General features: G+C 43.2%; 2 protein-coding genes across 8 annotated transcripts in view; both read right to left on the reverse strand.

The window, feature by feature from the left end:
- Positions 1-800: 800 nt before the first annotated feature.
- Positions 801-21,625, reverse strand: LOC310758392 (potassium channel, subfamily K, member 16-like). Of its 2 annotated transcripts, XM_083604631.1 has the most exons (6): positions 19,745-21,625; positions 14,429-14,543; positions 13,383-13,549; positions 9,043-9,208; positions 5,366-6,171; positions 801-1,780 (listed from the first exon to the last, which is right to left on the reverse strand). In XM_083604631.1, the coding sequence occupies exons 1-5, from the start codon at positions 19,955-19,957 to the stop codon at positions 5,948-5,950; spliced, it is 885 nt and encodes a 294-aa protein (XP_083460757.1). In that variant the 5' UTR covers positions 19,958-21,625; the 3' UTR covers positions 801-1,780; positions 5,366-5,947. The 2 variants fall into 2 exon arrangements, with proteins under 2 accessions (XP_083460757.1, XP_083460758.1); XM_083604632.1 differs by lacking the exon at positions 801-1,780 and having other exon boundaries at positions 5,538-6,171; positions 9,047-9,208.
- A 254-nt stretch (positions 21,626-21,879) lies between these two features.
- Positions 21,880-27,958, reverse strand: part of KIF6 (kinesin family member 6) — a 154,634-nt gene continuing 148,555 nt past the window's right edge. The window contains exons 22-23 of one of the 6 annotated variants that reach the window (XR_014545726.1): positions 25,445-25,608; positions 21,880-22,760 (exon numbers count right to left, since the gene is read on the reverse strand). Coding sequence is in view for 1 of the 6 variants with exons in the window: in XM_083604512.1 (XP_083460638.1) it covers positions 25,592-25,608 (17 nt within the window). In the remaining 5 variants the exon portion in view is untranslated. Of the gene's footprint in view, positions 25,609-27,958 lie in introns of all 6 variants that reach the window. The other 5 variants (XR_014545727.1, XR_014545728.1, XR_014545729.1 and 2 more) reach the window with 5 other exon arrangements.

A 27,958-nucleotide genomic window follows, 5' to 3' on the forward strand; every position in this document is an offset into this window, starting at 1 on the left:
CCGCGGGAGCGAACTTGGGGCCCTCAAGGTTGGGACCTGAGTAGGCGTTGGGTGCCCCAAACCCTCCAGAAGGGCCGCCGCAGCACCGCCGCCCTCGTTTTAGGCCCCGCCAGCCCCTGGAAGTAAACGTTGAGAGGGGGAATGCTGGCCACAGAGTAGCTACTCAAAGGGTAACCCACATTTGGTGCGTCTCAACAGTGGACGAGAGACCTGCGGCAGCATTAGGTCGCCAGAGATGGGTGGAGCAGTTCTAACTAGGTAGATGCACATAAACTGCATCCTAAATGCTTCTGGCCAGAAGGTCAGTGGTCAAAATCGGGGGAGGTCAGTGAAAACTTGGATTTTCTGGTCTTCCATGGACTCCTGTGGATTTAGTTACACCTGGATTTTGAGTGGTACTAGTGGGTACTAATCAAGAGCGTTTGGGTGCAGCCCCCGCCACGCCCACCACCTTTGGCATAATTTATGACAGCAAGGCTTTCCCTCACCCATAAATAGATCTGCCAGAAGTCAGCTCAGCCAAGGGGACGTACACCGCATACTTACCTCTCTTAGTCAATGTATCTAGTGATTAGGAGTGTGTTGTTAAAATTTGCGCTCTACACACTATGGTTTTGGATCATGCTGCTACAGACTATCACTCCAGATATAAAAGTGCTATTTCAGTTCAGGGATGATCCAGTTAATAATAAGTGTCTAGGATCATTCTGGACTAGACAAATGAGGGATGTTTTTAAGTGTAAAGGAAATAAACATTTTGGGGGGCAATGCAGGGCTACAAAATGACACTGAAGCATATCCATTTTCCTTAACATTCTCTTGCAATATGGGCCATGCAGTATTTATTTTATTTCTTCACTTTCTATCCCACTCTTCATCAGCACACGATCCATGGGCAGGTTACATCATAAAACATATACAACAAATCCAAATACAACAGGATACATTACACTGTGAAAGTAAAACATAACTGGAATTCTTACAAGTAGTCCTACAGTCCTGCCACTACTTCACCACGTTTACAGCTGACCTCATAACATCAAGCCGTCTCCCAAGGCCTAGGCAAAAAGGCAAGTCATTAGCTAGTACCAGAAGCCACACTGTCAATGTGAGCTGTACTTTGGAGTGGAGGGTCCCTGCTTTTCCTTATTTTGATTCCTTCTCTTTAAACTGGACTCGGACAGGACAGCACTACAAACAGGGGACTCTCCTCTATAAAGTAGGGCAGAAGGCTGCCTTAGGAAACAGGAAAATACCCATCATGCCTAGGGAATTTTAAAGGAGTCCAGCACAAACATGTCAACTAACTTCCCTACTTTCAGTAGAAGACATTCATTTCCTTCCTGCCCTGTTTAAAATGAATGTCAGAAGTGCTCTGCTGGATCAAACACCTATCGGGTCCAGCATCCAGTTCTCACAGTGGCCAACCAGATTCCTAGTAATCAGAAGCTTGCTGCCTTCCAATAGTGACAATAGACCATCGCCATTGTGGCTAGTTTGCCACCGATAGCCTTATTCTCCATGAATTGATTGAATCCTATTTTAAAGCCAACTTGGTGGACACGAACTACATCTTGAAGGAATGAGTTCCATAGTTTAACTGTGTGCTGTGTGAACAAGTACTTTCTCTTTCTCTGTCTTTAATTTTCCAGCATTCAGCTTCATTTGCCTTGTAACCTTACCCGCCTTTTCTCCAAACTAAAAAGTCCCAGATGATATAACTTTTCCATGTAGGGGAGTTGCTCCAACTCCTTGATTACTTTGCTTGCCCTTTTCTGAACTTTAGGAAGAGAAGCTTTGGATTACTGGTTGTGAAGAAAGATGCCTAGAAGAATATTACCATTCCCTGCAGCACCTTTGTGATGAACGAATACAGGGGTAGCCAACCTATTATCCTCAGCATGTTTTGGACTTCAACTCCCATCAGCCCCAGCCAGCATGGCTAGTGCTGGGGGATCAGGGGAATTGTAGTTCTCAACATCTGGAGGGCACCATATTGGTTAAGCCTGAACTAATGTGACTCTGAGAGGATCTTCTTTAATGCATCCTGCTTCACGAAGTGGGGGTACATGCCTGAAATTTTCCACCCACAACAGAAACTGAAGCCATGTAGAGAAGCAGGAGCTGCAGTTGTAATACAGAATAATGTGCTTTAGTGGCCAGCAACCAGACTGATAGTGCAAAGGAATTATCACTGATTGCTGGAACACTAGACCAACCCTGTTGCCTCTGAACAGCCCAGAAACAATGAAGGAGGACATCCATGGGCCTTTCCAGCTCTGCTTTGCACCCTGTCCTGGATGATGGGAGAAACAGATGTGGTATATAAGCAAGACCACCTGGGTGAAAGGGGCAGCATGGGCCCCCAGTTCCTAGCTACTGACATAGGCACATAAAAACATGATTGACGGATACAAGTGTCAGGACCCACAGAGTCTAGAACCAGTAACTTTGGGATCTCTATGCAGCTTCCCTGTGTGGTAAGCTGGTAAAACATCTTTAGAACAATAGGTTGGAACATCTTCCTGGCAGTGAAGATTCTCATCCAGCTGGGTTAGCTATTGTGCACTCCTAGTCAGGAAGGGCTATAAAAGAGTTACTGTCTAGAAAGAGGCCTTCCTTAGACAACAAGGTTTTCCTGGCTCTGGTATGTGTGTGCTCTTTCTGTGATCAAAAGAATCAGTAGCAAAACCCAAGGGAAAACAGACTTTCAATTCTTTGCTTTTTTCAATTGATCTGCTTTCTGTAACCCTTATCTTTTTTCATTGATTAACTCTACATTTACCATACTGTTTTTGACTGCGGTTCATATTTCTAATTCTTCTTGGAAATTCATTAGTTTATTGTATCTCTTTAAATAATTCCAAAAAATCCCCACTCTTCCCATATCTTTCTCTCATCTTGGACTCTTATCTTCGCTGTCATGGTTGCAAGTTCCGCATATTCAATATATTGCCATTCTTCTTTTGTTGGAGTTTTTTCTCCTTCCATTTTTTTTAGCATATAATATCCTAACCACTGTAGTTGCATAGAGGAAGAGGCTAAATTTCTTTTTAGGGATATCTCCATTAGTTATGCTTAGTAAAAGCCTCATTTTTTAATTTTTCTTTCTTTCTGTCTTTTTTGAAAAGTCAACCTTAGCATCTTATTGAATTCTGTGTAGATCATTTCCCAATACCATTTAGCCTGTTTACAGGACCACCACATATGCATGAAGGTCCCCTCTACCTCCTGGCATTTCCAACATAATTTGGATCCCTTTTCAATAATTTACTAGGAGTTAAATACCACCTATAAATCTTTTTTTTTCCCCTTTAGGGTATAGCATGCCAAGAAGTTCAGTGTTGATTTCCATAGCCTCTCCTATGCTTCCATTTCTATATTATGGCCAATGTCTATCACCCAATGTGTCATAGTCGCCTTTATAATCTCATCCTTTGTCTCTCATTCTAGCAGTATTTTATAAATAAATTTTTCGTTGCTTCCAATTATCACTTATGGATCAGTAGCAGGTTAGAGAACAAGAAGCAGAGAGTGGGGAGGTGAGTTCTTTCATTAAACTTGTTTGTAAATGGTCTGGAGTGAGCAGTGAGGTAGCCATATTTGCAGATGACACCGAATTATTATGGATGACCTTTCTAAAGTGTTAACCCATGTATGGCATCATGTATTATCTATTATCAATTGCCATTTATCATTGTTGTTGTTGAATTTATGCCCCTTCTTTTCTTCTGACAGAGTCCAGGGCAGCAAACACATCCACAATACCTACCTTATTTGATATGGAAACCATGTATAGTTTATTGCTTCTCTTTTATAAAATCCAAAAATAATAAAAAGTGTATTGGCTAGCCCCCACTCTCAAACAAGAGAGTTCAGATTTTGTGGTAGAGGTGAAGCCATTTGCCAGTTCCAAGAAAAATTATGAATGGATTTTTCAAGGGGCTTGCCATTTCTCCACAAAGAAGTGATATATAACAAATGACCAGTTGGAGAGTAATATTCTACACACTGTTGAACCCTGCATGTAATCTTCTGTGTGCTTAGAACATTATGATCCAGGAGATGGAAAAAAAGTGTGTGGATTGCTATATTTTGTGTCAGACAAATTAAGCTGGTATGATACTGAATGGCTGATGTTGAGGCACGGAATTGGAGGTTATGTGAGCCTTATATCCCTAAACTTCTTATCTTGAAATAGACAACTTTGAGGACAACTGTTATCTCCAAGAATAAAATCTGACACATGCAGTTCAATTTTACTGTTTGCTGATTATGGCTTAGCCTCTAGTGGTGTCCAAACTTTTTTCAAAGAGGGCCAGATTTGATGAAGTGAAGGGCCAACCAAAGTTGTTAACCTTTTTTTAGGATTGAAGTTGATTAGGCCCCTGAAACGGACTTTGGACATGCCTGGACTAGCTAACCTTTTGGAGGCTCAGTTTTGTGCAATTTTAATGGGGATAATTTTACTATCAGCATTTTTTATGGAAAAGGTCCTGAGGAAAGTGCAGGCATTCAGTTACAAATGGAACCTTTCCCCATCTCGACTGGTTCTATCAAGGCTTTATAAGGAAGGGAAGGCTGACTGTCTAAGGAGTGATTGCCAGAGCTACCATTTAAAAAGGGAATAGGGATCACCTAACAACTCTCAGCAGTTTGTACCTGTTGTTGTTGAGAGGCGCTTGAAAACAGATGAAGGAATTCTACCCTGTTAGTTTTACTGTATCTCTTAACTGCATTTGGTGCATGAGGAAACAGTGGTTTAGGCTGATATTTGCAGAGCTCCTGACAGTTGGCTCAATCTGTCCAGAAGATCCAGTGGGGTTGGTAATACACAGAAGATAATCTTCATTCAATAGCTTTCTTTGTCAGGGTTTTATCTTGCTGATCAATGTGGACATGCATGCAGCCACTTGGCAGAAGTATGCAGAATGTAGCACACAGGTTATTCCCTCTCCCATCAGCAGAAGTAGGGACAGGAGGAAGCATGTCTTTCACATTTTATTTGCCCTCATGGTTCACTGCTGAATGTAGAAATCTATTTCCCACTCATTCGTTTTAGCCATTGGCATTTCTATGTGCTAAGGAAAAGTTTAACCTTTCACACATTACTGCTATCCAGTAGTCACCTAGCTCAATCCACACTTACCAGAAGACCAGGAGGAAGGAAATCTATTGAATGCTGGCTGGCCTAGCATGACGACATCTAGAATCTTGATCTCTCTTCCCACTAGGGGAGAAGACGTCCATTGTAGGCTTAAGGAGTCCTAAATTGGTAGTATAGATTTCTGGGGATCATAGGACCTAAACCTACAAATACCCTCAAATTTGTAGCAATGGCAGTGGGTAAAATAAGTTGGTTTACCTTTCTCTGTCTCTGGTAATGGAAGAAGGGGAGGGAACAAATTCTGTTGGCAGTCTGGAAATCTGAGACCAGAACCTGTCCCAAACTTTCTTAACAGGTGGAACTGGGAACATCTAAATCTTGTTCTATCCACAAAGATCAGAACCACTTGAGAGATTTCGGATTACAGTTTAGGAGGAAAAATGAATCTCTGCAAATGGTGTGTTGCAACCTTGGTAGTGCCAGCTGGTTTGCTCCTGCTGGAAACAGTGGTATCCATCAGCCCAAATGCTGAATTGAATTAAACAAGATGATGTGGTCTAATGGTAGACTGTATATTTGCGGAAGGAATCAGATGTGTGGAAAACGTGGCATTGACACTTTCAGTTCGTTTTCCTCCAAAGGCTTCATTGGGCTGTTTGCGGTACATATTGTCAAAGGGTTTCTTCTGTTTCAAAAAAATCTCCTTTCCCTTTGAAGTGACCTGCTCATTATGTAAAGTATTTGATGCAAGATGTCTTGCCCACAAACATCGGTTTGTAGGCATAAGGGAAAGGACAAGAGAGTTGTTGGTTTTTTGTGTTGCTTATCCATAAGTCACTCTCAGCTAGGGATATGGATCCTGGGTTGATCAGGGTTATCCTCTAATTTGGTGACAGCTGTCTCTGCAGTGCCTGGGCCAGACTTCTGCCAATTAAGCTGTAGGAATTTCTCCATCAGGTCAGCTCCCAGATTAAAGATCAGAGCGAGCCAGACTAAGCCAAAAATAATCCAGATTGCTGCCAGGCTTCTGTACACTGATATATAATGCTTATTAGGATCTGTGCCTAGAAAGAAAGAAAAAACCAAGAAAACCCACAAGTAAGATTTGGTTTCTCTACAGTTGGGAGGAATATATGCCAACACAATGAACACCATGCACACATACACAACTCATATACACATGTGTACAGAACCATGCAAGATTGTTAACTGGCATCCCACCTGTGTGCATTTGCCCACAGATTAGAAGTGATGTGATATTTTCCTGGATACTCATTATGAGTTGCATGCCTAGGATAGGTTTGGTTTTTCTGCCTTTACAGTGTGGTCTGTTGGATTATGCCCATTCTTACTTTCCCTAGGTTTACAACCTTCCCAGACTGTTACTCACCATCCCCAATGTTGCCACCAGCTCTACTGTTAGCATGAACAAATCTAAATGAAACTATCCTTACCATAGCCACCAGGTCATTGTCCCTGAACTTTGCTACTCTGTTGACAGCAACATAGGAAAAAATTATAGTTAGTTAGTTGCTTGCAGCTAAATTAGTCTTGCTGTGGCACTTTAAAGACTAACGCATTTAATAACGGCATAAGCTTTCATCGGCTCAAGCCCAGTTCATCAGCTGCATGAAAGTAAAATCATAGTTGATAACAGGAGATAAGTAGAGCTTGACTGTAAATTAAGTAGGCAAACTTTTAGTGATAAGTGCTGAAATCATTGCATTAACACCAATAGTGGGGCAGGTCGGAGAACATTCTGAACATTTCCAGAACACCCTGTAAATGACCTTAAGGTTGTCATTCTGGAACCAAGGAACTTCAAAGGAAGAGTACAGCATGAAACAAGCAAATTAGAATTCATCAATATTTCCAGTGCTTTGTGGGTTAAAGTGTGACGAAGGATTTTTAAAATCATGGTGCATCCACTAATTAGCTTCTAATGCCAGAATGTCTGTGTTCATCTAGTCCATGGGTAGGCAAACTAAGGCCCGGGGGCTGGATCCGGACCAATCGCCTTCTAAATCCGGCCCGTGGATGGTCCGGGAATCAGCGTCTTTTTACATGAGTAGAATGTGTCCTTTTAGTTAAAATGCATCTCTGGGTTATTTGTGGGGCATAGGAATTCTTTCTCTTCCCCCTGCAAAAAAATATAATCTGGCCCCCCGCAAGGTCTAAGGGACAGTGGACTGGCCCCCTGCTGAAAAAGTTTGCTGACTCCTGATCTAGTCCAACATTATCTGCTCCAATTGACAATAGTTCTACAGAGTGTAAGGCAGAAAGGTGCTTTTCTTATCGTCTGCTACCTAATTCTTCTAACAGGAGTTTCTGGGGTGGGGCATGGGGGAGGATTGAAACTGGGACCTTCTGCAAGCAAAGCATATGTGCTACCACTGAGCTGTGTCCTCTCCCCTGACAGGCCAAGAGAAAACAATTTGGGATACACATGACCTCAACTTAGTCCTGTAAGTTGATTTAGGAAAAGCACATGACTCTGCAAGAAAGTTTCACATGTTGCTGGCTCTGCATGAATGCAAACCAGCATGCAGGAAGTGGTACTTGGGGGGGGGGAAAGAGGAACCAAAGAGTTAGGGTGAAATAAGCTTCCCTAGGCATGGAGGGGTTTTTTTGTGTGTGTGTATAAATAAAATAGAACACACTGCAGTTTCTCGCTGCAAAAATCAATGGCAATCTCAAGGAATCCTTTTCTTCCAAAGCAAATAGAATGAGGAACAAGGAACAAACATTTATGTCTGTTTCCAAAAAGAAGACCACGTAATGTCAGCTCCTATAGCAGTCTATGAACACAGGTTTAAAAGTAAAACAAAACAAAACAAAATGGCACCATAGGCATTTCCCATATTATGAATAGTGTGTTAAGTCATCTTGACTGTGCCATTTTGCAGCACATGGTTTTTCGCAACATGTTTTTGTGTAGATTGGCACCAAACACACAATATTTTTCGGACATGGAAGGAACAGCAATTTTTTTGCATGATTTGTGAAGCCTGGCTGAGCACATTTCAGGCTCTATGTGTATATACAAAATCCCCCCCAACCACCCATCTATATATGCCTTGTGTAAATGTAAGGTTGTCACCATCTTGCTCAGCTTATAAGTTTCCCAGAAGCATCTAGCTGGTGAATGTTGAAGATGGAATGCTGTACCACATGGACCTGATTGGTCTGATCCAGCAAAACATTTCTAATTCTAGTTACTCCTTTCAGGATTGGAGGACCTTAACAATGCTTTGAGTGGGAGAAATAACAATAACAGAAGGGGAAAGGGAGCACTCTTCTGTCAGTCCTGTGTTGCTTAGTGTGGAACTGTTCCTATCACTATAAATGAGGAGACTCACTCCTGGCCACAGTAAACAAGCAGGGCTGGCTCAAGACATTTTGCTGTCTGAAGTGAACAACAAGATGGGGCCCTTCCCCAGAGCACTTGAGGGCAGCAAGCTAGTGTAGGGGATGCAGTCACATCCCTGGTCACTCTCCCTACCTCAGCATCTGCCACCTGAGGTAGTTGCCTCACTCTGCCTCATTGTAGGGCCAGCCCTGATCACAAGCAAATGGCCATTGCTATTAGTTCACTTTGTCATTGGTGTGATGCTTAAGTTGGTTGGAGTGCATGTGATTTAAGCAAGAGCATATTTTAAACCAATGTCTTTTCCTCCTTGAAAGTATAACTCCTTAGTTCTTAATAGAGCTGGTTAAGCACTGTTTAGTAAATGAATGAATGCATGAATGAATCAATTTTGGCACTTATTTGCAGCCTCAGCAGAGAAGTCATGAATAATCTAGATGTTACATGCGCTGATTGCACTGTGATCACATTCCTGGATTTCATTAGAGTTCCTCCTAATCAAAGTTAATTGGGAGAGGAGGACGATCTCAGGGGCAGAATATGTCACCACCACCACCCTTTCTATTACCTACTACATAGTCTCCAAATCCAATGGTGCTGAGGGTGATGAAGGTGAAGTAGAAGCCTTCTCCATAACTCCAGCCTTCCACGTAACTGAAGATCATGGGTGGGAAAACCAGAAAAAGCAAAGTCCCAACCATCAGGAAGAATCCCATTGTCAGAGTCTGAACCACCTGAGAAACATGAGAAGGGAAATGACAGTTTAGAAGAACTATGCTTCTGCCTGGCATGACTTGGTCTGGTTGGTCTGAGTGCTTTCAGATCTGCTACCTAAAGGCTGTTTCATACAGTTTCATACCTGTTTCATACCGTTTTATAGCCCCCCAGTGGAGCTTCTAAAAACCTCTTCCATGGAGCAAAGATCCATATAAATCAGAAGTGGGGAACCTTTTCTGGCTGGTAGGCCAGATCCTTATCCCATCTGTCAATCATCTGTTGTCACTATGATGTCAGGTGACCATGTACAGTGGTACCTCGGGTTACAGACGCTTCAGGTTACAGATGCTTCAGGTTACAGACTCCGCTAACCCAGAAATAATACCTCGGGTTAAGTACTTTGCTTCAGGATGAGAACAGAAATTGTGCTCCGGCGGCGCAGCAGGAGGCCCCATTAGCTAAAGTGGTACCTCAGGTTAAGAACAGTTTCAGGTTATGAACGGACCTCCAGAACGAATTAAGTTCTTAACCTGAGGTACCACTGTACTTTGAAGCCTCTGTTTTCAGGACTTCAAAGTACAGTGCAGGTTGATTGAAAGGCCTTTTGCAAGCAGACCCATACTGCTCTTTAAACTGCCTAAAACTGGAGGTTCAAATAGTAGCACAGGGCCACTTCCCAGTGGGCTTTCAAACAACCTCACACTGCTCTTTGAACCTCCATATTTCAGAAGTTCAAAGAGCAGTGTGAGGCTGTTTGAAAACCCTTTCGAGAGCAGCATAGGACTGTTTACAAAAGGGCTTTCAAACAGCCCCATACTGTTCACCGAGCCTCCATTTTTTTGGAAGTTCAAGGAACAACACTGAAGGGAAAAGTGGTTTTCAGCCAATGGAAGCCATTTTCCTCTCCTGGAATGCACTCCCTCTGGAGAACACCCTGCTCCAGCAGAGGAACAACTGGGAACTCACTTTAAGCTCCCAATTGTTCCTTTGAAGCCCTGCCCTTACCTGCCCCATACCTGACATCATATATGTATGTCAGGTGCAGGGTGGGTGGGTAGAAGTAGTTTGCCCAGAACCACTTCTCAGACCAAATGGGAAAGCCTGGCAGGCCAAGTTTGGACCATGGGTCAGAGGCTCCCCTCCCCAGATGTAAATGATGGCGGTCCTTAGCCTCTTAACCATGTATTCCGGAGACTGACTTTTATAAGCAAAAAGACAAAAAGTAGGAAAAGACAGAATTTGTGTCCCTTGCCATGTCTAGACAGGAGTATCCCCCCTCCAACCTCACAAGGGCTAGAAAAGTTTAATCAACTAGCATTAATTAATGCCTCATCCACAACTTACTCCTAGCATTCTATAAATCTTTATCAAACCAGACTTAGTCTGTTTTCTTCTTCCTGCTGTGCAGGCAGAAGTCCTTTAGCTAATGGGACGACTTCATTGGATGCAACCTATGATCAACCTTGATCACATATTAAAACAACAGGGAATGGGCTTGTTAAAAAGAATAACAGATAGCAACTTGTTAAAAAAGAAAAAGAAGGCAAGGGGCTGGTAAGGTAAGGAGTGGGAGTCAAGAACATATGAAGACAGATTCTTGGCAATAGACAATTGGTGGTGCAGAACAGGGATCCAAGACTGACCCCAGAAAACATTTTATGGAGTTAGGAAACAGTTAATTAGAAATGCAGTGGACAGGACTGCTGATACAACTAGCCACAATAACTTTCATATGCAATTTTTTTCTGCAAAAGAGGTAAAGTTTGTGGGCTAGGAGGCAACTAGAGCAGTTTAAAAATCTGCAGTTCCCCTGAATTATGTCAGGTAGGATTTTTGTTCCTTCTAAATAAGAAAGTAGTGGAAGAAAATCTGCTTTGAGAAAATACCAAAAAATGTCCTTCCCTCTAAGATTGCATAGTCATATATAGAAAGCATACTATACTGGGAAATAATATGAATAATCTGTCTGATATTTGTGTTTTGTGAAATTGCAGTCTTTCATCCTGCTTCCAGGATTTCAAAACTTGCTATGTCGTGAGAGATTAACAGTGCGATCCTATACATTTTTACTTGTGACTAAGTCCCTTTGAGTCCAGTGTGACAAACTGCCATGTAAGTGATTCTGGCCTAAGTACCAAAGGCAGAGATTTGGGTTGGGTTGATGGTGTCTGCTATTTCTGGGAACAATGATTTATAAATGGCCTTTTTCCTGCATGTCTTTTTCCTTTGTCATGGAGTCATGGAACATGCTCATTTTTAAAACACACACCACATGAAATCTGTTTTTCTCAGGAGGGAAAAGGCTCCTTTGTGTGGTACAGGCCACACAGTTTAGAACAAGCACAAACAATTGCCTCCTGGAATATCCCTGTGAAAAGTTGTAATTGAGGCATCTACAAAGTTTGCCTGGCCCTAGAGGTTTAGCTGAATTTCTGGTTGCCACAGCGCCTGATCCCAGTCTCTGACTCAAGGGTTGAGGTAAATTCTCATTTCTGGTTAGGTCCAAGGAACAAGCAAGAAGTCTTGTTTGCTTCTGGGTGTCTATGAAGTCCAGTGCAAGGTCAGGGACAACCCCCTGCCCTTATTCCAGATCCAAGACTTGGGAGAAGAGATTGGTCTTACCAGTGAGGGTCACTGCACTGGAGATGATTTCTCCAAAGCCTAGTGTGCGGTCATGAGGACCTGCCTGGTTCCCACTTTGTGCTGGGTCAGGCGTTCACTAGATCAGATATGGTTGCCCCTGCTGACGGCTACTCAAAATTTCCTCAGACCCTCTTAATTCACACTGGAAATTGTTGTATAAGGAGAGAGGATATGTAGCAGTCAAATGAGTAGGTATGCAAGAGCAGATTGCATCCGACAGACATTTCAGTGTCTTTCAGGTGCTGGATATGTATTCAGAGCAAGGTATTGTCTGCCATCCCAGAGCAAAAAAGATAATGGAGAAGGCCCCTCCTGCTCCCTTGGTATGCAACCTGGAACCTTCTAGAACAAGGGTGGGGAATCTCAGGCCCCATAGGATGCTTCCCAGGCTATGCCACCTCCCCAGACCACACCCCTCACTGGCCCTGCCTCAGGTCCTCTTGAGTGCTTTTGCCTGGCTGTGATGTGTCCTTGAATTGTGACCATGCCTTTGGGTTGGTTGGTTGGATGGATGGAGGAACGTGTTGCTGTCTGCCTGGATAAATCTTTGGTTTCTGGTGCTTCCAGTGTGGCCTACTTTACCCAGGCAGGGGTCACCTTCATTTTTATGCAATTGATTTTTTTGGTTTGTTCCAAGAATTAACTGTGCAACTTAAGTTCTACTGACAGGAAACATTGATGGCTATCTCCATGGGGCAATATTGTCTTGAGGCACCAGTGTTCTCAGTAAAACAAAGGTTTCTCTTCAGCTTACCTTATACTTCCATAAGCAATTACACCTTCCTGCAATTTGTCTTCTCCATGAAAGACTGAGTGTCTCACTCAATTTGAACAGACCACTCACCCTGATGACCTTTCAATAGTTTAGATTTACTGGGTGGTGAAGTTTGTTTGTTCCTTTTAAAATAAATTTCTACAAATTTTGAGGGGTAGGGTGGTTTCCACTTGTTAAAGATTTTTTTTTAATTAAAAAAAATACTTTTGTCATGTCTGTCATCTTCATTTGTCACTGTGTTCCGGCAAGCTTGTTTTTATATGACTTTCATTTTGCACATCATAACCATCCAACTCTGACCCCATCTCCTTCCACGAAACCTTGCCTGCTTCCTCCAACATTTTCTCTTGGGGCCACAGACCATCTGGAATCATTTGTTATTATTCATATGAGGGATCTTTTACATTTATAGGACTGCCTGAACTGCATTGGCTGAAATGGCGTCTGACACATTCTTTCTATGGTGGTTTGCAGAAATAGGTTCTGGTAAATGAGAAAATGACACAGAACAGAGAACTAACTTGATAGCAGCCATGGGTGTTTGCAATCAAGCAACTTGTATCTGCTCAATTTAAAGCTTTCTTCTTTTTTTGGAAATTCAAGTACATCCCTGTCCTGAAGTCCTGAGTCAGCCAATTACTGTCACAGGAGAGGAAGCAACATCTGTATGAGTTATAATGAGTCTAAGGCACCCCTGCCTGTCCTAAAATGATACATGAAAGTCACCTTTGAAAAGCAAGGAAAGGGTATCAGTGTTGAACAAGCATCTGTACCTGAGCTCGGCCTGGCTTGTGGACCCATCTCTCCAAGTTGATCAGGTGAATGGTGAGCCCTTTCCCCAGCTGATTGAGAAATGCCAGATTAAGGGGCACTCCAAACAAGGCATAGAACACACAGAAGACCTGCCCTGGGACTGTGCTGGGGGCCAAATTCCCATAACCTGAAAGAAAAGCAAAAAGAATTGAAAATAGTCACACTCGCTTAACAGGGCTCAACATTTGCTTTGACCACATCGGACGTGGAATAGTCATCTATATTGGGTGACTAATCCCAAGTTCCAGATGAAGTTCCAGACTCCCTGCACCCCATTTATTTGAAGCACATTTGTCACTATCTTGTTGGGGAAAAGTGGGCAGCATGTAGCTGTCTACTCAGAAGCACACTCTGTTGAATTCTATGGGACTTATTCCTTGGTGAGCGACTTTAGAACTGCTACAGAGCATTGGCTGGTTTATGCTGTATATTTACAAAGCAGACACTTTCAGACTTCCATGGGTATGCAATAGTGGCTGCTAGTCCATTAGGGCCCCACCAATCTCACCCAAACCCCACCTGCCTGCCTTTTTACTGGGGACCACCCTTCTCACCAGTTCCTCTTCCTTAGTTTCAGTGTTGCCTTCAACAGGGAAGAGGTTGGAGACAAAACTAGAATGAGTTGGCTCTGCCTGTCATCTGTTGTGGCTCCACCTACTGTTGGTCTCCATGCCTACTGCCCTACCAGTTCTGATTGGCACTAGTTACTGCTGGAATGCACGTGATAGACTTCAACACATGCAAAACTGACTACACACACACACTCCATCCTACAGGACCAGAAAATTAGTCATGGAAAACGTACGCATAAAAATAGGCGTTGGTTGAATATATGGCTTTTTAAATACATCTTTCAACGCCAGAGACCCTTCTGACGCAGGTTTGCCAGGTTCGCTTTGTACCATCAGTCACAGATGATTCAGTACGTCACTGAAAATCTTGCAGAACTCCAACAAGGAAAGATTTATCGGGGGGAACCTCCCGCAAAACACCCAGCTCACCTTACCTACGGTGGTGACCACCGTTCCAGCAAAGAAGAAGCTGTTGCTGAAGTCCCAGTTGCTGGGGTTGGTGGAGTTCCCTTCAGGGTTGACACCTTTCTCCCAGGCTTCCATAATGACCTGAAGTGGGATCATTTACAGGGGGAGGAATAGAAGAATGTTGTCACATCATGAACTGGGAGAGTCTCACCAGCCAGAGAGTAAAGAACATTTATGCGGCCACAGGTTCAGTCTGTCAACAGCTGCTTTTGTAGCAGGGCTGAAAAGGACAACGGTCAATGAGCCAAAGTAAGCAGCACTTCTTGATACACCAACATACTCACATAGCTTCATAAAGTGGCTCTGTATATGCAAAAAATCATAAAATGGTTTCCTGGCAAGGATTTCTTGGTTAACGCTGGAACTGTCTGGACTGTAGATATGCTTTTGCATTGCTCCTGCACTCTGTGATCAACACTGTGATCTGAGCGGGCTAATGGAAGGGGCATCTGCTCTGGGCCAAAGTGTATTAGGGAAAAGGAGGGGAGGTAAAGGTAAAGGGACCCCTGACCATTAGGTTCAGTCGTGACCAACTCTGGGGTTTTGGCGCTCATCTCGCTTTAGTGGCTGAGGGAGCTTCCAGGTCATGTGGCCAGCATGACTAATCTGCTTCTGGCGAACCAGAGCAGCACACGGAAATGCCATTTACCTTCCCACCTATTTATCTACTTGCACTTTGACATGCTTTCGAACTGCTAGGTTGGCAGGAGCAGGGACCGAGCAACAGGAGCTCACCCCATCACGGGGATTCGAACTGCCAACCTTCTGATCGGCAAGTCCTAGGCGCACAGCGCCACCCGCGTCCCAAAGAAGGGGAGACATACCTGTTAAATACATAGTGTCAGCTGTGTTCTAACTACCTGGTTGCTGATGTCCCAGGTTGCTGATGTCCCAGACATTGTCCTTGACATGCTTGCTCCCTGCTGTGCCTGTTTCACTCCAAGGCAGAGAGGAGGAACCTGTGACCTTCCAGCTGCTGCATGACAACTCCCATCCAACTTGAGCATTGGCCATGTTGGCTGAGGCTGGTGAGAGCTAGAGTCTCATAGCAACTACAGAGCCACAGTTGGGGATGAGCAAATGTGTCAATTTTGGGTTCCCTCAATTTCTTACCCCACCCCAATTTAATCAGGGCTGGGCTGTGGCCTTCCAGATGTTGTTGAACTCCCACCATCCCTCACCATGGGCCATGCTGGCAGAGGCTGATGGGAGTTGGAATCCAGCTACATCTGGAGGACCACAGGTTCCCTAGTCCTGTGTTAAAGGTCTTACACTACCATGGGCATAGCCAGGATTTATGTTGGTGGGGGCAGAAACACAAGTATTTTTTATTGATTTACTTGATTTGGGGGAAGCAGCTGCCCCCCGCTCCCCTTTGGTATGCCCATGTACGCTACTATTTTTGATTAAACACTCCAATGCTGTGTTTAGGGTGAGCCAAATCTGCCATTGGCTGTGGCCCAAGAAAATGCCTAACCTTATGAAACAGCTTCATGTGCCACAGAAATCAGAAAAGCGTCAGCAGAGAAACCCAGCAGATAGATACAGACGCTGAGAAGTTCATCCTTGCAGACTCAAGGATGCTGAGTGATGGTTTAGCATGAAGCATCACATCAAAAGAGTGTGCTAAGATTACAATAGTATGAAGCCAAGGGTGGTGATAAGATTTCCTATTTACTTAATAAGGTCGTGGATGATTTATTGTGACGAGAGATACCGTATTTTTCGCTCCATTGGACGCACCGGACCATAGGACGCACCGGACCATAGGAGGGGGAGAACAGGGAAAAATTTTTTTTTCTTGTTCTCCCGCTCTAAAGCAAGGTGTGTTCAAGGTACATTCACCAGAGCTTGTGGGGCTGGTGGTGGGGGGAAGCGCTGCTTTCCCCCACCGCCAGCCTCAAAGATCCCTGAAGCCTTTGGAGCGCAGCGTCCCGCTGCCCTGCAGAGGCTTTGCGTGCAGCCGTCCCCAAGCTAGAACAGCGAGACGGAGCCCTCCATCTCGCTGTTCTGGCTTGGGAACAGCCTTGCTAGCCTCTGCAGGACAGCGGGGTGAAGGCACCCCGCTGCCCTGGAGAGGCTTTGCATGCAGACATCCCCAAGCTAGAGCAGCGAGACGGAGCCCTCCGTCTTGCTGTTCGGGCTTGGGAACAGCCTTGCTAGCTTCTGCAGGACAGCGGGGTGAAGACACCCCGCTGCCCTGGAGAGGCTGTGCGCACAGCCGTCCCCAAGCTAGAGCAGCGAGACGGAGCGCTCCGCAGTGCTCCGTCTTCCTGTTCTGGCTTTGGGCTTAGTGGCGCAGCCTGCATTCGCTTTATAGGATGCACACACATTTCCCCTTAATTTTTGGAGGGGAAAATGTGCGTCCTATGGAACGAAAAATACGGTATTTAAAAGCTGTTGTGTTGTAGCTGAAATGTTGGTGCCCTCTAGTGGTTTTGTTTGTATAGCAACCACTGCTGTAATCCTTGTGGCATCCTACATCAAAAAAGTTTCCTTTTAATGAAAGCACTTATGCACATGTCATGGCTTTTCTGAACTTCTGCTTATATAACAGAGGAGAAAATGCTCAGCTCCTTGCTCCCCAAATGACCTGCATTGTTTGCCTTTGGACAGCAATGCACAGGGGTCTTCTATTTAAAACGTCGTGCCAGAGAAAATGTTAAAACAAAATAGCAATTTATGTATGTTATGAAGCACCCCTAAGCATACCCAGCTTTGCTGTGATAGCCTGCAACTCAGATGGAAGTGTTAATTATGGCATTACAGAAAGCCAGGCTCACATGTCCAAGCAGCTGAGTTGCAAAGAGCATCTGGTAAATATTTATTACCTGCCCTTCACCCCAAGGTTCCAGGGTGGGTGACAACATTAAATACATTTCATAGAATCATAGAACTGTCCAACCCCTTGCAATGCTGTAATAACAGCTGAAGAATCTCTGACAGATGACCATCCAACCTCTGCTTAACAAAACCCAGTCAATGGGAATCCACCACCCTCTGAAGTAGTCTAAGCTTTTGCTGTCAGAAATGTGTAAATTTAAAAGTAAAAGGACATCAGACTCTTCCTGGAAGTATATAACCAAGATAGTGTCCCCTACGTGTCATTCCCTCTAGCCACCACCTGCTCCCCCACACAATTACTAATCAATAAGTTTTGATAGCCTGAGGATCTTGCCAGCAGAGCCCAGAACATATGTTACTCCTTTTCCTCATTTCATATAGACAGCAGAATAATATTTTCCCAGAAGGCATTTTGCAATTCTTTAGACAAACTCTCCCCAGCTGGCACCATTCAAAAGCTTCTTAAACCTATTCACTGTCAGGAAGGCGGGATTTACAGTCTTTGTTTCTATGTTAATTTCTGAAGCCCCGCTCAAGCCTAAGAGGGAATGCTTTTCATAATAGTGGCTAGGAATCTCTGGCTGATCAAGAGGATTCGTCTGTCTCTGGACAAGAACATTTCTTGTGGACCCCTTCCCAACTCATCTTCTCTCTTAGGCTTTCTTTCGCTCCTGCACTGAAGAGACCTCCATCAACCCCTATGGACTCACAGAATAAGAATAAGGCATTCAACTCTCTCTCTCAAGCCCATCAGCTGGCCAAAGCCCCCTCTCCTTCTACCTCTTCAGTTTTGAAGCCCCCCTTCTTGGGGAGAACTGCTCTCTTTTTTCTCCTTGCTGTGCTATTTCTTCCTCCTTAGTTAGGTCACTCCAGAATCTCAGATTCCCCTGTTTTCACTACTCTCAGCTATTGCCCCAAAGTCTTCCACTCCCCCCAAAGCCCCGATTTCCAGTCCTCCCTTATTATCCAGAAAACCTCCACTTCTCATTCTACAACCAAGGAGCTTGGCTCAGCATCCTCTGGCATAACTTTCATCCCTTCAGCTCAGCCCCCCCTCCCCAATTTATCTAGTCCCACCAAACTCTGGAGTGCATCCAGGTTTCAGTGACACAAGAGCCCTAAAACTCAGTGTCAGGATTTCATGTGAGAATTGCAGGCATGCATGTAAACTGTTACTCATCATAACCATTATTATGCCCAATGCAAAACCACTGGTTTCAAATGGGAGCACAGCTAAATTATAGAAAACTCATTTAAACATTTCAAGTAGTGAAATAAAAGCTTGTTTTCTCAGAAACAGGATCTCAAAATTCATGGCAGAATTGAGATTTTTAAATTAAACAAAGGATTAAATTTCCCATTATTCCTTAGCAACTGTATCTACATTTACTATTTAATATGCAGCCCTTTAAATCTAGAGAACTATTCTGCCTGGTTTTGAGAACTCATTCAATATCTGTCAGTAATGAACTGGAAAGCCAGGTGTCAGTGGATGTGCACTGCATGGTTTCCTCAACTCCATATACTTAACATCCTTAGTTTTATCTTAACAAAGGAAATATATTTCTCATTAAATCTTCTTGCATGAACAGAAATGGGCAAATTATTTGGGGATATAGTTGCTCAAGTGTTTGTGGCAAAAAGCAACAATATAAGCAACAGCAACAAGTAATTCAGATGATGAATGCAGAACCTATTTGGGTACAGATTTATGTGCATTTGGGTCTGTTCACAAGTTCCATGTCCACAGAAAGTTTCAGAGGGAGGGACATCACACTTGTGGCCACACAGCCACACTCCACAGAGCAATCCACTCTGGGTGGGGCAGGGGGAGTGGGAAAGAGGAAAGAATAACATTTCCCTATTCAAAAACTACTGGAAAGTTAAGAAACAACAATATTCACCCACTGAAGGTGCAGCCTTGAAGGGAAGACATGCAGGAAACCAGAAAGACATGTGCATTTAAAAACTCCTTAAAACGGATTGTGGAAGGAAGCCTTTGGTCATATTAAAACACACATACATATACTCCACTGTAAAACCTTATTCATGGGATGAAAAGGGGAGACTGGAACAGTAGTATAATTTCAAACTCAATATTAGCTGAATTGCTAAATTTTGAAAAGGGGTTAGGAATCAGAGAGAAAATTCAAGAAAATCAAAATGGCTGCTGCATACATGGGTGTTTCCACAGCACTGATTTTTCCTAATCATATTATCTTTTCTAGGCATTCTCTGCTGGCTGTTGTTGTTCATTTTCAATTCCTACGGGCACAGATCCTCTCTGGAACCATAGTATCAGAAGTTGCGGAAGACCCAAATCCCAACCTCAAATCCTATGCCAGGATTTCCTGCACACCAGCCACCCACCCCACCATTAAAGTTACATGATGCAAAGATGACCATAAAGTTGGGTTCCTTGGGATTGCTCTCCTTACTTGCACAAACTGCTCCAGGGCTTGTCGATCCAAGCAGGTGTAGTTCTGCAGGAACTTGAGTTTCTCCATTTGGAACTGGTCCCGAGTCTTGGCTTCTGCCTGCTTTTCCAGCAGCTGAAACACCAAGGCCCCCAGGAGGAGGTAGAAGAGGTACCCCAGCACCAGGGGCAGAGTCCAGCTGAGCTGCCGGTTGCACACTGTGAGGTAGGGCATGACTGTGGTTGGGAAGGCAGAGGCGACCTAGTTGAGTGGAGCACTCACTGGGTTAATGTTCCTGTTCCAAGAGGCACGGAAGAATCGCACGGCTGTATTCTCGGCTCACGCTGCTGAGATTCTGTTTAAACAGCTTTATGAGCATCAGGTCTGGATAACATGAGACTAATGCAAACAGATTTCACACACCCCTTTATCTTTCCTTCAGCTGTGAGCAGCACACTTACGGCTAAAGACCTACTGTAGCCGTCTGTCCTATGAAGACGTTCACATAGTTTTAGGGAATAGTGAGTGTAAGGCGGCTCTGCTCTCGAAGCTGATATCTTAATTTCCTGGATGGGCTAATAGTGATAAAAAGTTACTGATCAACTGTGGCTCATGTTGGTGGAAGGGCCAGTGGGAAAGTGCAGGAGCTGCGATGCTCACAGCACTTTGCTGTAACCGCTAGACAACAGTACAAGGATACGTTACTTGAGGGAAAATGTCCTGAAGCAAAGGGAATACCCAACACCCCCAAAAGGCTGCTAACTGTGGCTTGTAATATAGGGAGAATGCCACATTTGTCTGCCTTATTCATTGCAAACTAGACTCTCATCCTGGGCATAACAAGTTCGCCACCCAGCTTTTCAGCTGTATTCTGTGTTGCTGATGTTTGTACATGACTGAATCTCTCATCGTTGCTGCTTCCCATCTCTAGGTTGCCCTTTCAGTCTAAGGTGTGTGTGGGAAGCTGGCTAAAGGTTACTTTTTGTAGATCAGATGGTCCCACAGATTTGCCTGGAAGGAAGCAATGGTTTTGTGGACAGAAAGTGGCAGAGAACCTCCAAGGTTAGTCAGAAATTGTCTTGGGTGCACATGGAAGATCCTCGACCAAAAAACCAGTCCCTGGTTCCCTTTTTAATAAGCAATTCCCTATTTTGCTTTAAGGCGCATGGTTTTTGTTAACCAGAAGAGCACCACTTGCAAAGAAAGCATCACACTAATGATCTTGAGCTAGGGCTCCTATTTATTTGCTCACTTTGATATCTTGCTTTCCATTTGTCATGGAATCCAAGGTGATGCAGATACAATCCCCAGGCGGTCACCCATCCAGCCACTAACAACATCCAGACTTCCTTAGCTTCAGAAAAGTGGTGGGCTCACATGCCTTTGGACCACACTCTGCTCTGTGCTAGTGCACATCCTTTACATTCAGGTCTCATTCTCTCTGTTTTACCTCCAGCCGAAAGATCTCAGGTAGGTGAATTAAAAACCTCTACACCACCCAATGTCTTGGGAGAGGTAGTATGAAATTTAATAAATAAAAAAGTATTTTAATTATTGATTTTACATTTTATTTAGTTTAAATTTGTCAACTGCCTAGAGGACATAGCTAACTGTGTGGTATGTAATTGCCAAAAATAAATATGAAACCAAATGGAGGGTGGCGATTCAGGAGAATGGGTGGCACCAGCAATATCTTGTTTATGAGAAAACTCGGTTTCTGGGATTTTGCCTGGCTTTTGAAACAAGTGGAAACTTCCCCTGAATTTAGCGCTGTGTTTGGATGCTGCAGTACTGGAGATTTTTATAGCTAAAACCAATGACAGCTTGTTGATATGGAAACAAATCAATTTGTTAGGTGAAATGTAATGATTTCTAATGACTTTTGACATGATTATTGCCTCTAATGGCAGGAATCATGTTGAAAGCATGTTAAAATAGCAGGCACCACAGATCAATTAATGGAAAATAAAATGTACCGCACAGTGGTTGTTCTTTTAAACAAAGCTCCTGGATAAGATACATCCTGAGATGGGTTAATAATCAGGTTTCAGTAGAAAGAAGTATTTATTTTTGAAGAATCAATTGCCCATGCAAGACAGATGAGCATCCCAGCTGAATAGCCTGAAAGGAAAATGAAGTGGCTAACTCAAATTACATTTATTTAACAAAGACATTTTATTTTCTGAGATCTACAGATCAGTGACATGGACAGTGCATTCAAAAGCCTAATCTAATACAAGCCAGACACCATCATACCCTCCCAGAATGGAAAATGCTATAGGGCACAATCCTCCAGAATGTTTGCTTGTTTCTTTAAAAGACCAAACGCTTTTATATTTATGTGTCCTTATTTACATAATTTAGGTTTTCCCTCCCTTACGTGAACAAGAGTATGGCAATGTGTTATATTTTCAGGCTTCACAGTAACGGTTAATTTTTAGTTTTGCTTTAGTCTGATAAACAACTGGGCTTCTTTGAAGGGAGTGTTATTTAAATGCTTGCTAAATATTGAGAATCATTCCTGGCTGCTGTGCGTATGCCCCCAGTGCCTAAATGAATCCTCAGTGATGTGCTCCTGGGCCTCAATGGCATGCAAAACCTGGCCCTGGTGTGGTGGTGGATCCTTCTCAGTGACCAGAGGGACCTCAGGAGACCCATTCCTGGCCCTGCTGGCCAGATGCCAGTGGGTCATATTAAGCTTCATAAACCATGAGAATCTGGGCTGCCTTCTCGGGAGTCCTGGCCACAGCCACCTCAGGGTGGTGGGGGTACCAGAAGAGAGTCACCAAATATCTCTAGCGCTCGTCTTTACTTGGCCAGTGGAAGAAAGCTCCGGAAGACTTGCCCACTGCATTGCTTGAAACTTTATAAACTATCTTAATAAATCAGCTTCGGTGGTCTAGCAGTATGTAATTGTGTTCATTTACTACCCTTCTTTGGCTTCCCTTCGTGTGATAAAGAATCATAAGGCTGGAGGGGTGATTATTACTCCTGGTAATCTTTGCTCATCAGAGTCTTCTTCTCACCCAGGGATTCTCTGCAAACAAAGCAGGTGGAGTCAGAGTAATTTGCCCTGCCTGGAACCGATAAATAGTATTTACTATATTGGCAAGTTTACACAGCCATTGGTTTACTATCACCCTGGTTAGTATTCAGTGTGCATGAGATTCTATTTACCAAAGAAAGCCTTTCCACTGGGGGTTAAGTAGGCTGAAAGACAAATACAAACCTATATTCACAACTGTAGCTTCTGCTCTGCAAAGTCGTTTTTCCAAGGAGTGTGGAAATAATGTGTTTCTGTATGGCACATTAGAACTACAATCCTATGCATATTTACCTGCAAGTAACCCTATTAAACACCTGCTGCATGAATGTGCTTACAATTCATGTTTATGGTCTCAGTCAGATTCATTGTGCAAACTGGTCAGTGTTTATAACTCAGAACCACATGTTCTTCAAGTGCTGGAAGGGAACGTAAACAACACCAGGATGATGAGCTCCCCAAACTGCACCCGTTTTGCATATTCTGTTAAAACCCGCTTAATTTAAGTTAGCAAAACTTGTGAGTGACAATCAAGAAGCTGTAAGCAGGTTGCACTCCTGTCAAACTCTAGCTGACATTTCTTCATACCATGTCTATGCCTATGTTTTTGCCTGGAGATGAATTGCTGGTCTATTGCCTGCACATGACTGGCAGTGTAACTCATGTGCCTTCTGTTGGGATTGTAGCTGTGTGCTGTGGTCCCCAGACTTCACTTGAGGAGAGGCCCAAAGTGGTTTTCTGCTTTCCCAAATGCTAATCCTGGAGGCTGTGCTATGAATTTTGGCTACACTTAAGCAGGATTCTCATTTTGAGGAGGAAAGGCGAAGCCATTCAGCATCATGGAGATTCTGGTTATTTACTTCATTCTTATCAGAAGGGTACAGATCCTCATCCTAATTGCATTCTAAAGGTACCCAATCTGGCTGGACATGTCTGCAGTGCGCTGCAGCTGCAAAAAAGGCGAATGTGATTTTAGGCTGCATTAAAATAACCATAGATACCAAGTCATGAGAAGGATAACTTCTAGTTCTGAGCACCACAGACAAATGGGAACAGGTTCAGAAAAGAGTAATGTGGATAGCTGCCAGTATGAAGGGAAGGTGCTATGAGGAAAAGTTCAAGGAACTAGATATATTGAGCCACTGAGGATGCTCTAGCTCTGGATTTCCTGCAATGAGAAGATGGTTGGATGAAATGGCTCACATGGCTTCCTTTGACCCAACCGTCATATGGTTGTTTCAAGGATCTCTCCTCTGGGAAACTGGTTCATTACACATTGTGTTATACTAGAGACAGGAAGGAAAGAAGGAAGGAAAGAAAGCATCTTCAGGAAGGAGAATTCAGAGCAGAGAAGCTATGGTAAGAGAGGAACTGCTCAACCTTTTTGGTGCTCAAAGCATCTTCTCTTGATCCCCCCATCTCAAGGGGCCAAGGAACTGGTAATTTGGAGTGGCAAAGATACAGACATGAAAAAGGTTAAACACCCTCCTTCCCACACATATTGCTTCTGAGTGCCAATAGCCCATAGGTCATAAATGTTTTCTTAAAACATAAATAAATCTCAGGGCTCAGGGCCATTTGCAGAAAATGTGTAGTCAGCTTGAAAAATAAAGCATTCAACTGCATATGGCTGTTGTTCTCTCTCCCCATCTCTCTATTTCTCTGAGTGTGTCTTTATTTTGCTTTACTGAGCCCCCACAAATAAAATGCATGCAAATGTTAAATACATGCAAACACACTTCAAATGTCCATCATGACAAATTCTGTGAATCTCTGAGGTAAAGCTCCTTGTCTAGAAGTTTTAGAATGTTGATTTTACTGACATAAAGAGGAGAAATTCAGACTAAACATTACAATTTTCCTTTACACATTGATTAATTCTCAGCTTGTGTCAAGTGATATTTTTTTGGTGGTCTTTCTGTATTTAGTAACATATTATTTTCTGATATATGGCAGTCATCGTTCAGCAAAGCCCTGAACAGAAACTGATTTTTGAGCACAAACGTTTCCAACAATAGTTGATGATAATACATTATCCAAAAATAGAGGGGAAGAGGGTCCACAAACATACAAGTTCTTAGCATCTCAAGGGCAATAATGAAAATCCTATATGCAAAAAAGCAAAAACAGATTTGGAAAAATAATCCAGCAGTTTAAAAACATAGAGCTCTCAACTTGACAAACTAGGACTCCGTGGACTACAGTTTAACTAACAACCTCATTCTTTTGCAAATACAGCTATGAAAATTTCCTTTTATAATGAAGTTCGGATTTAGCAATAAAATCCATAATATCTAAATATATGAAAGTTGGCTTTTCACAAATTTTTTAAAAAGTTTGTTGGCATTAAATTGACAGCTCTAAATAAAATTATGAGGGATAAAAATAATTGCTGTGTTTTGCACAGTGCTACTGAGCCAAAGCAAACCAATGCCAGGAAAAAACCCCAAACCCTAACATGATGTACAAATCCAACCTGCGGAGAACTGGGCAACTCTTTCATAAGATTCCCAGGGATAAAAAATAAATAAATATCCCAGGCAAAGAGTTCTTCTGCTTGTGCGAGGCATGGAAAAGTGTTTTTAGAATTTCTAAATAATCGAAACCTTTACAAGCTACATAAAATGGCCATCCGATTCCCCATAGCATAAGCTAGGATATCCTCTCCAGTTGATTACGTCTTGTCATGTTATTCCTTGGACAAAACCAATGTTTTTTGCCTCCTGTAAATTCAGCTGCAGCTCAAAGGTCCATTCATTTGGTGTTGCAGTAGCTCTGCACTGCTAGTTTTTATTTTGAAATGGCAGCTTGCTGTATGACAAAATTCATTTGTTTCCCAATCCTGAAAGGGTAAAGATAAAGGTGTCAGGCACAAATCATTAGGTTTAAACTTGTAATTATTAATCTAGGAATGTTAGGAAAAGCAAAGACCGGCCTTCTTCTTTACAGTTCTCAACCGCAAGAAATGTGATACCATGAATTGTTTCCGGGCTTTTTCAATGCATCAGCACAAGATCCAAGTCCTGGGGCATGACCACCCTAGTGACCTCCAGCTGAAGGTGGGGAAACAGCACCAAAGGTTCTACAGCTCCAAATCAACTAAAACTGATCCCAAGAAGTTACATTGGAAGTTGTAGCTGACACCTCACTGGTGACTACAGTGAATGTGGCTGTGGCATCAAGACTGCTACAGAGGTGAGCAACTTTATCCTTGAAATACCTTGCAAACAATTCAGAATGGGCTTCCAAATGATCTAAAATGCCATTCCCTGGAGTAGATGTCAACAGACTTCAGACTGTTGAAAAAGGACAACTATTTGAGGGTGTGATAGAGACAGAGAAGTGGGCCCTCTTCACCACCCTCACCACCACACTGAAGCAAGCTTATGTTGTTTTACTCATGCTCAGTCAGCTTCACAGCACATTTTTCACTCTAGGCACCATATGGCCTTTCTCATCACCCTAAGTTCACTGATTTACCAAAGTCTAGTACAGGCTCCACAATGCCAGAGAGGGCATTGGGCAACTAGCTTCCTAGAGCAGGAAGAAAAGAACCACCATTGCTCTGTTGTTCATTCAGTGTAAAGACTGCCATTGACTGAGAAAGATAGTCACTAGGAAAAGGAGCTGTAAATATGGGTGCTCAGATAGCATTCCCCCTAAACCACTATTGATTCAAAAATAGAATTCCAAAATCTTTCTAAAATGGTTGGTTATTTTCAATACTTAAACACCTGCTGTGATCCTGATCCTGAATTGCAGCCAGAAAAATTGCTGCAGAAAAAGGAGTATATATTATTGGAAGCTGTGGCTTTGACTCTATCCCAGCAGATATGGGAGTATTGTACACCAGAAACTCTTTGAAAGGTACATTAACTGCAGTTGAAAGTTTCCTGACTGTAAAATCTGGACCAGAGGGTTCCTGCATTCATGATGGGACCTGGAAATCAGCTATACATGGTTATATAGATCAAGACAATCCGAAAAAAGTTTGAAGGCAAATAGGAGGTTCTAGCTAGATTGCAAGAGATCAGTGGTACAACCTTAGAAATGCTGGCCCCAACACTCGGCCTAAGCCAGAGCCTACCAGCCACAAGTCCTTTCAGCTAGAGCTGCTTCAAACTGGAACCTCCAGAGATAGCACCCCGAACCAGATTGCTGGGAAAGGGAGGCCTTACCTGCCTCGCTGCTTGCAGTGAAAGCAGCACATAAGGCATGAGTGTGAGGTTCCAGACCTGAGGGTTACTCCTTTAAGGCACCCTACTCTTCAGCAAAGGGTGGAGCCTGAGAGAGGTAGTCCAGTCCAAAAGGCATAAAGGGCCTCGATCTTCCTTGGAGCTAATAGCCTGCTTGAGCTATCCAAGGTCCTGAACTCCAGCCTAACAAAGAATCCAGAGTTTCTGGTCTCTGATAACAAGACAGAACAGCACCCAAACACCACCCAGAATTTTCCTGTTGTAATATTAGTTAATCCCAAAATTCATTTATTTAAGGAAGTTCACAGAAGGGAAGTTTCATGTGCCCACAGTCCACCTTTATCCCATGAATAGATCTCCTGAACAATGTAGGATTTTATCCTGATTTTATCCTGATTCTAATTTTTAAGCTGTATTTTAATCAATTGTTTGATTGTGCTGATTGTGTTTTAATGTATTTGACATTTGATGCTAGCTGCCCTGAGCCCGGTCTTGGCTGGGGAGGGCAGGGTATAAATAAAAAATTGCTTACTTACTTACTTACTAGGATGGATCCCACCATAACCTATTCAGATAACTCATCCTATATAATTACTAAAACTGATCTAGATATAGCCCCACTAGGTTTTTGTAAGGCATGAGTACCCTTTGTTGTCTTATCTGCACTTTTTCTAGTTAGTTGGCCATGCTTTCTTGGTGTACTGAAATTGGGTGACAAACTCACCAGCTTTATTTCATCATGGTTTGTTGGGGAATACCTTACAATTCAGCATCATGATATATTTAGAAAGAGCCTGACAACAAGTTGAGACACATGACATCTCAAAGCCTAAGTGTCTAAATGTTTGCTCTGGATGGAAGGTGTTTACACCCAACAATTATTGCTGATAACCACAGAGATAGACTAAAGCTCTGTTATGGGATAATGCTAACACCATCTGGCAGGTGCTGATAGCTTGCTGAGTAATGCTGTCGTCAGCAATTGCATGGTGATGG

This window comes from Podarcis filfolensis, assembly GCF_964270895.1.
Source record: "Podarcis filfolensis genome assembly, chromosome: 3".
Taxonomy (NCBI): Eukaryota; Metazoa; Chordata; class Lepidosauria; order Squamata; family Lacertidae; genus Podarcis; species Podarcis filfolensis.

What these genes read in the sequence shown, in the direction of transcription:
- LOC310758392 (XM_083604631.1), bottom strand. Translation starts at nt 19,957, where the DNA reads ATGCCCTACCTCACAGTGTGCAACCGGCAGCTCAGCTGGACTCTGCCC. An exon ending in ACAAGCCAGGCCGAGCTCAG is followed by an intron (nt 9,209 to 13,382) that starts GTACAGATGCTT and finishes CATGTTTCTCAG; the next exon opens with GTGGTTCAGACTCTGACAAT. An exon ending in ATTTGGAGACTATGTAGTAG is followed by an intron (nt 6,172 to 9,042) that starts GTAATAGAAAGG and finishes CTTTCTTTCTAG; the next exon opens with GCACAGATCCTAATAAGCAT.